This window comes from Falco peregrinus, chromosome 9 (assembly GCF_023634155.1).
Source record: "Falco peregrinus isolate bFalPer1 chromosome 9, bFalPer1.pri, whole genome shotgun sequence".
In the NCBI taxonomy this organism is placed as follows: Eukaryota; Metazoa; Chordata; class Aves; order Falconiformes; family Falconidae; genus Falco; species Falco peregrinus.
The window spans coordinates 16,886,017-16,898,046 of NC_073729.1; the positions used below are offsets into that span (position 1 = coordinate 16,886,017).

Here is a 12,030-nt window from a genome sequence, read left to right on the forward strand (position 1 = left end):
TTTCCTACAAAGTCTGATTTTCCACCCAAGTCCACCGTGCAGAAATGGAGATACAGGTACATGCACAGAGATGCACACACTAACCAGTGTGAAGATACTACTTAAATGCTACTTTAAAGTTACAGGCCAGCAAGCAGTGAATCCTTCATCTAATTGAGTGTGATATTAATTCATGTTACACTGCAAAGGAAACTGAAAACAGACACTGGCCTAAATATTAGCAAATGCTTACCCAGCATTATACAGATACTTAGTGTATACGAACAGCCCCATTTTGCCAAATGCAGCAGTTGTCACCTCCTTAATTGCACAATGTGGGATCCAAAAATGTTCACATTTAGTGCAAAATTAATTTCTATATTGTTTGCAAAAGATTTAATACTCTCATTGCTAAAAAATCAAAATATCCATTATATACAGAGAGCTTAAGAAAATTAAGATCTGAACAGTTCATCCACAAAGTGGTTTTAGCCTTAATTGTCCATCTATCAATGTGATACAACATCACTATTGATAGAGGAAAAAAATTCTTAAAGGGGCAAAGAAAAAAAGAAAACAACACCACAGTATATTTCCTGAGGTGCTGCTAAAAATTCCTCTTAAATTTCTCGAGGAAAGAGTCTGAATTGTAACTTTCAGCTCAGGCTTCCGCTCACTCTCCAGACCCCTGCCTTATAACACCTAAGGCTACCACACAGGCACTCACATGCCAGCATTTGCTCAACCTGTTACATACACCTATTCAGAGCATTTCTCAAGAAATGCAGCTAAGTTCGTTGTGTTACCTATTAAAAGCTTTGTGTGCTTGTTCAAGTCAAGGTAGCATCCAAGAGACACCAGCGTATGAAATTCTATACTTCCTATTTAATTCCCTATTTTCCAGAGATTCAGGTGAAATATTAAATATGAAGTAAATAACATAACATTTTTAATGTTATTATTATAGATATGTGCACACAAATGAAAAACATCCATTAAAACAACACTCCACGTAAGATGAAGAAGGTTTCCACAAATGGCAATGCTGCATCTGCACACACTTGCTTGCAACAGATGCTAAAATCTGAATGATTTATTCACCCTGGCAGAAGTATAAGTGCAATAATAAGCCCACCATAGCATCAATAAGCTTCTCCCACTTTGGTGTGATGAAGTACCAAATTCCAGCTCCAGCTCCAGGTAGAGTTACTCCTCTTACAAGAAGGATTATGAGAACTACATAGGGGAACGTAGCTGTAAAGTACACCACCTGGAGAGACAAAAAGAAAAAATTATTGGAAGGGCTTATTTGGATCCATAAGGGGGGGGGCGCGGGCTGGTTGCAGACTCAAGTGGTACACTATTGCCTGAAGAATGCAGTTACTCAGGCTCAGAGACAATACCCAGGGAATAAACTAGGAAGACAACAGGGTAATTTCCCAGGACACCTGAAATTTTACAGCTCTTCTTGCTGCTGGGAGCAGGAATAATATGAATAGCAACACAGGTGGGAGCTGGGACCTTAGACAGAGGAGGAAAGAAAAAGCCGAGCAGAAAGATTGGAGAGGAACAACAGGAATTTACAGCTAAGTGAAAATAGTCACTTTTCATCCTTGCCCAGAGTAAACTAACACAGTTCAATGGAAATGAAATGAGCAATGCCATTCAAGAACACTTTAACTTCTTTATTTTTCCTATATATTTATCAGTATTTAACCAAGCCAAAAGATCTTTTTTATTCTTGTTTGTACCTCTTAATACTTTCATATCACCATAACAATATTTATGGTCCCAATGAAAAAAAAAAAGTCAGTGAAATGATCCAGATAGACCTAATCATCATAATGCCTAAACACACAACGGAGGTTGTGTCTTTAATGATTTAATAATTACCTAGTACAGAGCAGAGCTCCCTCTGGGGTCAAAAACAATGGCTAGATTACAGCCAGCTAAGCTGTACTCTACCCAAAAGCATTTCAAATCCTTTCCACATGAACCTCTGAATCTTACAAGGAGCAGAACCCTCCGAGCTGAAGTGATTTTTGAAACCACTTTCCCAACTTTCTCTTTGCTGATCCAAGAAGCTGCCCCGATGAATGTGCAGTGAACATACTGGACTCATAAATCCAGGTTTTCTATCCCTGACACCAAGGAGTCAATATTTTTCTTGGCCACTAAGACTCACTTAAAGAAATACCTATTGCCACATCCAAACCCCGGTTATTCTCCTGTACGTCAGCTGTTTCTTGGCTCTGGCCTTTCATGAAACAGTTTGTCCCACCACGCCAAGGGGGCACGGAGATCTCTGCTTTCCCTGGCACTCTGAGTCTTTGGATTCTCTGCTAATTCCCAGGCTACCTCCCAACAGATGTCATCGCCTTCTACATGCCAAGGGATGCCCTGGAATCAGAAACCCCATGCCCTGCTCTAGACAATTCATAGCTATGTCTACATATGCACTATCTTTATCTGAGGAAACAGCTATTTTGGCCTAGGTTTTTTACTTTTCCAGCCCACTCTGTGTGAATAGGCTAGGTTTATGCTGTGTCATCATCTAACATTTTAACGTGCGATCTAACTGCAGCAGCATTGATGGAGAAGTCTCAGATACTCCATATCCCTGCAGGTTTAAAAAAAAAAAAAAAACAACAACAAACACCACCAAACACCCAAACCAGTGCTGCTGCTGAAGAAAAAGCTGCATTTCTCTGCCCAGCCAGCTGCCTGGCCAACTCATAAATCTGTACTTCCATGCCAACGAGAGGACAGGCTACCCCTCGTCACAGTTGCTAGTTAGGAGGCACAGCAGAAAGCTGCCGATTTGACGGGCAAGGGAGAGGATGGCATGTGAAATGTCTGAGAAACAGAGCAAGGAGCTGGGTTACAGCTGGGAGGAGTTTTAGATGGCACACAAATGTCTGGGAAAAGAAGATCAGTGCTGTCTCTGCTCGCTCACCACAGACCAATTTAAGTTTGGTTCTGATGCTGAAATGGGTTGCTTAACATCTTAATTTACACCACAATTTCCCTGATTTCAATGAAATGCGAGATGACTGCAGAACTGCAATGACCACCACCCAGAATAGAGACAGCTGCCGAAGGCACCTTTTTTGCCATCCAGCCACTGAGGACTCATTTTAAACTTACTGAGGATTAGGGAACAAATGCTGAACCAAAATTTTCTCTTTTTTATGTTTTGGCTGGACAGGAAAACATGGACAAGATAAGGGCATTTCATTAAGACTTAGTCATTTACTGCAAATATTTTTCAGTAATTCATTGCCTTCAACAAGAGTGTCATTCCCTTCAAGCAGCGTGCTGCTTTCTTCCAAGTGTACTGTCACAAATATTTTTCTTACTTTTCCTGATGACTTGATTCCTTTAGCAAGGGAGGCATATACAATCACCCAAGCTAGGAAAAGAGATAGTGCCAAGGGCCATCTAATCTCACCAGGATATTCAATCCCTGCCGAAATCTTCAAGACAAAGTACCTAAGAACAAAACAGAATTTAAAAAAAAAAAAAAAAAGAAAAAAAAAGAAAGCAGAAAAATTAATGACAGCAACGGCAGGCAGTAATTCAATGCAAATTTCTACAGTATTTTGTTTTGCTTCAGCGTTCTCAGTGGTTTCTCTAGAAGGTTCCAGTGATTCCCACCATGTATTATTTTATCTATCTGCATTGCAGTAGTAGATAAAAATGCCAGGCGTGGGCCAATACCCTGGCTGTGCTAAGCACCACAGGAACAAAACACAAGTAGTCCAGAGTTTGAAATTTAGCTGTCATCATTCCTAAGCAGAAAAAAGCGGGTATCATTTGCTGTCCTTAGCTATTCTATTTCTAGTCTTCCAAAGAGAGATTTGTTGTCTGTTAGGGTGGATTTTAGAGAAAGATTAAAGCAACATCTCTAAATAAAGAAAGATCTTACTTGAAGTATTCTTCGCTTCCACTGACAAACGTTTTGTTTCCTTCACTGGTGAAGTTAACCATAGTCAAGTTTGGATAGGCACTCATACAGAAAGTGGAGTTCTTGATTTGTATTTTTGGATGCTCACTAATAATACAAGAATCTAGGAAGAAACGAGGGGAAAACAGAGAAAAAGAACTTGTCTAGATTTTTTTTCTTTCTCAGGTTGGGTGTAAAATGACAACAAGAAGCATCAGCTCACACACATTACTGGAGCTTCTGTTCTGTCAGATTTCTGGAACACTTTGCTTACAGAAACTGTAAGGGTCCGGGAGAACCGGGTCTTCAAGTCCCTGACGATTTCCCCCCTCTATCCCAACGCTTAAGGCATAAAAAGAGCTGGAGGGATCGAGGGGACCTGTGCCCACCCGGAGAACCCACCCCCGCCGGGGCAGGGGCCGCTGCGGAGCCCCCGGGCCGGGCCGGGGACCCGCACCGGCCCCGCTTCCCGCAGGTTCCTCGCTCGGTTTACTCTTCCCCTTTGCGCATCATTGCGTCTTTTGGGCCTTTTGCAAAAACGGGTTTCGTTGTTTTCGTTAAAACGCGCCTGGTAAAGCCCAAGAAGGTGCCGCCAACCGCCCCCAGGGGCCGACAGGTACAGCATTTCATTCCGTGCTTTCTCCTGTACGCAGTTTTTACCGGGAGGGGAGGGTGGGGGGGTGGGGGGGTAAGTGGTTTTGTTCAGCATTATAACTGAAAAATTCCATTTATCCTCGATGAGGAAAAATATAAACAGAAGTTGGGGAAGAGCCCATATGATGCAGAGCGCTCCAGAGGGGCTTGGGAAGCGACGGCTCCTCCGTGCCAGGACCCTTGCCCGGCATCTCCCAGGGGCACAGCTGAACTGGGGAAAGCTCTAGAAAAACACCACGGGCACACACTCCTCAAAAAAAAAAATTTAAAAAAAATCACCCTGCCCCAACTTACCTAACAAAAGTTTGTTTTTATCTTTACAGTCTGGCGTGTTCCACGGGTTGTTGCAGGAAGCCCAAGGGAGCACGGGTACAAAGGACGCAAAAAGGTAGAAAAGTGTGTAGCACAGAATAATATTGTAATATATGGCTATTAGGACCGAGATGATCAGCATCGCAATGCCGCAGCCTGAGAGAGAAGATAGAGAGAGAGGAGACGGGGGTCAGCGCCGGGCCAGGCGGCTGCAGGGCGATGGCGAGGGCCGCGCAAGTTGCGCGCAAAGGCTGCGGAGCCGCCAGCGGCAGAGCCCGTAGCATGCGACTGCGGAGCGGGGGCGCAGGGAGGCGGCGGTGCTTAAGCCATGCAAGAAAGGGGGTGCAGGTCATGCTCCCCCAAACCGGGCCGGCTCCTGCTCCGCTCACCTTGCAAGGCGGGGATGGCTTTCCAGACCGACACGGGGCCCTGACTAGCAAACTGCCCCAGGGAGACTTCCAGGAAGAAAATGGGGATCCCAGCTAGAGCCAACATCATCAAATAGGGGATGAGAAACGCACCTTGGGGGGGAGGAGGGGGAGAAAAGAGAGAACAACCTGAATCATCGCGCACAGAGGCGGGGGGGCCGCGCCGCCTGAGCCGTCACATCGGGCTGGCCTCGCCTCGCTGCGCAGCACGGTGAGGCGGCAGGCTGGGGGGCTCTCTCGGGCCGAAACCGCCCCCATCCCCCCCGACACCGGGGGCAACTTCGCCGAGACCTGCAGCCCTTAAAGCTCCTCTGCTCTGTACCGACCCCCGGTGCGCCCAGCCCCGGCGCGGGGGGCGCAGCTTTCTGCCCTTCCAGCATTTGCTCGAGGCGGTATTATTGTGAAAGGAGCGTTTTAACACCTCCCACTTAAAAGTTCTTATATGTGATAAAAAGAAAGGTCACCTTTGGGGGGTAAAAGTTGATTTTAGTTTGAAATCGTCAGCGCGCTCTGGTAAAATGGCTCTTGGAACATCTGCATCGCCGTCCGCAGCGATGACGGGGCAGCCTGACCGCAGCGACACCCCCACCCCCTTATTTAAAATTCTCAGTTTAAATAAGAGCCTTTGCCGGGAGAACCTCCGCAAATAAACTTTTTCTTCCCCTTGTGAACTATTAACGGCACAAACCCCCTTCCTGACGTGACTTCTCCTCGGCTGTGCCGAGCGGCGTTCGCTTCGTCCAAACGGCTATTTCGCAACGGGGGCACCGAGAGATGGGCGGGGGACCCCCCAGACCGCACGCAGTAACATGTGGACCCGGGTTCAAACGTCCTCGTGTGACTCCCCCGCCTCGAAAACCCTTTGCACCGTCCTCCGCTCCCCCATTAGCGGGTTCAGACCCGGGGGGGTTCACACGCGGAGGTGGCCCCCGCTCGATGTCCGGCTGCCATCAGCCCCGCTCCTCGTCTTCCTCCCTGCCCGGCCAGCACACACCCGTCCCAGCGGTTTTTAAGGAAACCGCTACCTTTCAACGAAATCCCGCCGGAGCTCTCTTGCTCTCAGAGCTGACCACCAGGAGAACGCAGCCAGGGGCTTCACTAAGCCGCTGGCGGTCCGGGGGTGCCCCCGGCCCCCTGCTCAGCTCAAGGGGTGCTGCCCTGGGGTTTCTCCCCGCCGCAGAGGCAGGGGCGGGCTCAGGCACGTACGGTACTGCAGGTAGAGAGACAGGAAGAAGCCATCATACCTCCCCCGTTCTTAAAGGCCAGGTACGGGAACCTCCAGACATTGCCCAGCCCTACTGCATAACCCACCATGGAGAGAATGAAATCCAGCTTGCTAGACCAGTTCCCTCGGGCTTTATTTTCATCCCCTACATCGTCTTCCTAAAAGGGGGGAAAGCGGGGGAAACAAAAAACCAAACAAAACCAAACCAAGCAAAAAAAAACCCAAAAAACAAAAACCAAAACAAACAAAAAAAAAAAAAGAGAGAGAGAGATCGGAAAAGAGCCACTTTTGCAAACAAGCATCGCGGGGCTGCGGCTGCGGGGTTCACCGGGGAGAGACCCGGGGACGGGACGGGGGACAGGACCCTCCCCTTTCCTGAAGCCCCTGCCCGGGCTCTCTTCTGCCAGAAAAAAAGCCAGGAGAGGGGCTTTTAAAGCACAACCCTCCCTCAGGATGCTCCCGAGGGAGCGGAGGCGGCGCCTGCAGCCCGGGGAGCTCCTCCGGGGTCAAAATGCGCAGGGCTCGGCCCTAAGACTCCGTTCCCGGAGACCCCGGGCACCGCAATGCGCATCTCCCGGCGGCGCTGGCATCCACACGGGGCCTCGGGGTGGGGGGTCGCCCGACTCCTAATGCCCCGGTGCACGGGAGGTCCCTGCGCCCTCTGGGTGGGTAAGGACCCACCGCCGGCAGCAAGGCCCGCGGGGGCCCAGCCCTTTCCCCCAGCACACAGGAACTAAATAAAAAACCGCTTTTACAGAATGAACCCGCCCCTACTCCTTTGAGGGTAAGCCCAGATGCGGGCGGGAGGGGACGGGGTGAGGGGACACCCCCTCCTGGCCTCGCACACCCCCACAGCAAAGCCACCCCGGGACGCAGGGCCAGGCTCTGGCGGGGTTTGACGTCTTGGGGTGGGGGGGGTCGGGTTGCTGTATTTTGCTGTATTTTTGGGTACAGTCTCTCAAGTACTCGGCCGAGGGGGAAGGGCCAGGCACGCCCCCGCCTCCGGGGGCGCGCACAGACGTCCCGCCGGTCGGGACCGGGATACACCGGCAGGCACGGCACCGTGCACGCCTTGGGGTTAGCCCGGAACTATCGATTATACCGATATGACGTTATTAGCACCCGCCAGCAGCATAGCACCTTCTCTAAAACCCTCTCCCCCCCTCCCTCCTTCCCCCCTCCCCGCGGCACAGCCCCATCCCCGACTGGTTTGGGGACCAGCTCCAAATGGGTACTGAGTGGAAAGACCCCTCACTCCCCCAGGGTGAAGACAGGGTCGAGAGAAACTCTTTAAGAAGCCAACTTACCCCCTCCACTCTGCCAGGAAGAACAGAAGTGTTGCCATCTGTGCCCAGCACCACGGTACTCTGGCTCAAGGTCACCCAGGCGCCTTTGGCGTTGTTTCGCTCCAGTGTGCTCTTACCAAGGGTTAGATTAGCGTCCCCGTCTGTGCTTTGCAAAGCGGGAATTTTGCAGTGAGGGATAGCAGCTTGCCCGGCGGCCCCTGCCCCAGGGGTGTGCTTGCACGGAAAGGTTTCCAGGGATTCTCTCCGCAGGGTGGAGTTGGCTTGCACCGGGGTGCTGCTGAGCTTGCAGATCCCGACTTTGGTCCTCTCAAAATCGTTTGGTTTAGCTTCTTCGAAAGAAAGTATTTTGTTGTCGTTCGAGAGCGATCGGGGAAGCCTGGCCATCGCGGCAAGGGCTTGCGATGGGGCATTCTGCGGCTCATTTTCGGGGCTGATTCTTACAACTCCCGCCCCTTCACTGGGTCCAGGAGCAACGGTTTCAGGACTGTTCACAGTCTGCTTGCTCATATCCCTGGGATCGGCGTAATCCTAAAAATTGACAACGTCACATATTTTAACAAAAGGAGAAAAAAAAATGTTGGGATTGCAGAGATTCTACAAAATTCTGTCCTCGTGCACAAAACGCATGCGCTAGAAAATCTGGATAGAAAAGTGTTGCAGAATTTCGAGGTGCCCTGGCTCACCTGCTTGCCCTCTCTTTCAACGTTAATATTCTGGGGGAAAAAACAGTAAGGTACACAAAAAAATCGGAAGAAACACACACAAAACGCACCAGCATCTGCAAACCCGTAATTCGAGTTTAAATAAGTGTTTCTACAGCACTGCACCGCCAGACCTCGTTAGATTTCACATCACGACTGTAGGATTCTCCCTTCCCTATCACCAGTGTAGAAAGATTCTTTAATTTTACGCCCCATTTCCTTTCTGTCATTCAACAATGCACATAGGCGCTTTTTTTTTTCTTTTTTTTTTTTTTTAATATATGGGCAATAGACAAGCTGCCCTGTAGGCAGTCAGAGATGTTAAAAAACAAGTGCTAGTAAGCATTTCTGAGCTGGCTGCCACCTTTCAAAACCCGACAGCAAGACAGTGAAGCGCAAAAATAAGCACACCACCACAGCGGAATTAACGTCATTAACAACTAACTTTCCCTGTTCTTTTTCTTATGTTTTTGACTCGTGCAACACTAAAGATTTCTTTTAAAGCATTCCTTATTCATTAAAGAGATTATTAACGACAGTCCCAGCCCGCCACGCCCGCTTTACCCTCCAGTTTAGGATTATATTTTAGAATGCATATTCTTCTTATACCTTAAACAACTGCAGACAAACCCTACCTTTTCCATCAGTTTAATGTCAGCTTCACCAATAAACCTTCTTTTTTAGAAGAAGGTTTCGCGGAACTGTTTCTGTCACAGGTATTCTCTCCGTCTTTATCACATCTCCCAGCGTCAGGGATGAGATCTGCAAGGACTCGCTCACTATCCCAGTGCACTTCGGGGTACCACCGTTTCCCCCGGCGCCTCCTTCTTCGACAGCAGCCCTACCGCGGTCTGCGGGCGGCTCCCCGCACGGGTTCCGCGGGCAGCGCCGGCAGCACCACGGACAGCTCCCCCTCCGGCACCGCTTCCCTCCCTTCAGCCGCTTTCACCATCAAAGCCATCAAGCACTTACCATGTCTTAAACAGCCACAGATTGACTCGGCAGAGGTAAAAACAGCAGTACAGGCAACTGGCAGACTGGATTTTGCCCAATCCAGAGCAAAGCTTTCTATACTTCCTTGGGAAAGACTGGGTTTGCGTCAGTGCATAGCAAGGTGCCCTTCGGTTGACATTTTCTTGATAATAAGAGCTTGATAAATCATTACCCTTGGTTTCAGATTTTAAAGGGACAACAAGAAGCCAGAGCGCCGGCTAGCTGTCACTCACGCGGCAGTGGGCTTGCGTGTTCCGTGTGACTCATATGGGGGCTGATTACTAAACCAAATCCAGCAAGAGCACGGAAGAAGTTTCCTGCTGGTAATTAGAGGGAACATGTGAGAAACACGTACTACTGCACCTAAAGCAAGAGGGAAATGGGGAGAAACCTTCCATTTCTACCCCTCTCCCCCCTCTTTATTATTACAGCGTGTGATTCAACTTCCCCTTTTTTCCTTCCTGTATTTCTGCAGTTCACAGTTGGATTAAACGTTAGCGTAGCTTTTATATATATGTATAAAAATTATATATTTTTAAATATAAATATCTCCATATACCTATACACAGAGAAGTTCGCTGTGTAACAAGTACACAAACGCATTTTAACTGTGTCTTCCCTGTTCTCACCGCACAACACCATATCGTCTATTTTTACTGTGCCTCCTGGGGGAAACCCTCAGCCCTAGTTAAACTAAAACGATACACACAATAAAGCAATCTTTCCTCAAAACTATCTTAAGAATAGTTACGTGGGAGCAAAGATGACGGCAACCGCAGTCAAGTTGTTGGTGTTCTTCCCCCACCCATCAAAGCATTTATGTCTGAGAAGTGGGGGTGGGGGGGGATTACTCATTAAAAGTCAGAATCGTTTTTACAACTTCACCCATAAACACTTCCCATAACCGTTATTCGCTTCTTGAGGGGCTTTCTCAAAGATTTGTTGCGCACAAGGTAACTTTGTTCATGCTGACAAAAATCAAAAGCGCATTGGCAAATCGGGATGCTCCCTAAGCAACCTTCCCAGCTGTTTCAGCGTCAGAGCCGCTGTTCCTCCGCATACACTATACACTCTGCTAGCGTCAGCTTCTCCAGAGAGTATTTTGTATTTTAGCGTAAGCAATGCGAAGTGTGCGCCTATGCGGGGAGGGGAGGGGAGAAGGGGGCTAAACTCGCCAGCATCACATGCATTTCTTGTACGTCCTTGATTTTATGGATTAGTAACGTTCGTTTCAGCGGACAGAGTAAAAAAAAAAAAAAACAAAAACAAAACACCAACAAAAAAACCACACAGCACCGCAGACAATTCCGCAAAGCCTGTGGCTGCCCGGTGCCGTCAGGGTCCACCTTGGTCCACTGCAGGCAGCTGCCCGCAGCGCCGGTAGCCGCGGAGGCTGCCCGTTCCCGGCAGGTCCTGTACCTCATCCCTGGCCATTGCGGGTGTAAGCAGAAATTCACCCCTAAGAGTTATTAAAAGCGCCAGGAAAGCCGATGAGATTGGAAGCTAGCAAAGCAGAACATTGAAAATCGGTTTTTGCAGAAAAGATGATCCCGTCTCCCAGCTGAAAAATGCTTTCGCCTTACAGCAGAGCTTGGGAGCGTGTTTGTAACACGGCTGCCGTTAACTTCAAGCATAGGGCCCCACCTGTACTGTAAGTATATAATTATAATACGCACATAGAGGTATTTTTACCCATACACACTTTCAATCACACCATGTGCCTAGACTGTGTACGTTCCTCTCTTCAAATACACTCTCGCGTCTCCGTCCTACCACGCTCTCCTCTTCTCCGGGCCACCCCTAAATCGACGGGTGCACACAGAAGCCAGTTTTATTGGGGAGGGGAGGAAATCGGACGCGTTTTGCAGGGTTTCCTTCTCAGGGCATCCTCCACCCGCAGCGCAACCCGCCGGGAGCCAGGGCAGGGAGCAGGTCGTTAGCTCGGTGATGCTGCCCTTCAGGTTACATTTATGTCCCTAAAAGCACGGACCAAATCATAAGCGACAAGGCAGCAGTTAAATAAATATTTTGGTCCTGAAGACCCCCAAACCTTTTCTAGATTCACAGGGCTGACTTATTTTGGGTTTAGTGGGGTTTTTTGTTGGTTGGGTTTTTTTTTTTGGTTGTTGTTGTTCCTCCCCGAAAACCGACCAAACTCATTCTTCTCATGCTTTTCTAAGCGGTATTTTTTGCTTTCCCCGTTAGCACTGAAACGTGAAATCGAAGTTTCACCCCTGGACGAGAGGAATCGATCTCCTTTACTTTCAGCACAGGCCAGAGCACTCCCCTCTTTCCCCCGCACACCGGGTAAGGGCGCTCTCGCTGGGGCACGGCGGGAGGTTCTCGCTGAGGATCGGAGCCAAGGACCCGGTTTTGGACGAGAGGAAAACCCAGAGAAACATGGCTGGGATTTCAAACATTTCCCTTTTCCTAGCGCCCCCTACCCCTCTCCCCCCGGCGCCGGTTGCGGTGAAGCCGAGCTCCC

The 12,030-nt window shown here is 49.0% G+C and overlaps 1 protein-coding gene across 1 annotated transcript in view; it reads right to left on the reverse strand.

The window, feature by feature from the left end:
- The window catches only part of SLC6A5 (solute carrier family 6 member 5), a 32,587-nt gene extending 21,608 nt beyond the window's left edge, over positions 1-10,979 (reverse strand). Inside the window, exons 1-9 of the mRNA XM_013301500.3 lie at positions 10,965-10,979; positions 8,535-8,564; positions 7,852-8,379; positions 6,564-6,702; positions 5,281-5,412; positions 4,874-5,047; positions 3,908-4,049; positions 3,339-3,471; positions 1,115-1,249 (exon numbers count right to left, since the gene is read on the reverse strand). Of these exons, the coding sequence (XP_013156954.1) occupies positions 1,115-1,249; positions 3,339-3,471; positions 3,908-4,049; positions 4,874-5,047; positions 5,281-5,412; positions 6,564-6,702; positions 7,852-8,379; positions 8,535-8,564; positions 10,965-10,979 (1,428 nt within the window). The remainder of the gene's footprint in view (positions 1-1,114; positions 1,250-3,338; positions 3,472-3,907; positions 4,050-4,873; positions 5,048-5,280; positions 5,413-6,563; positions 6,703-7,851; positions 8,380-8,534; positions 8,565-10,964) is intronic.
- Positions 10,980-12,030: the final 1,051 nt, after the last annotated feature.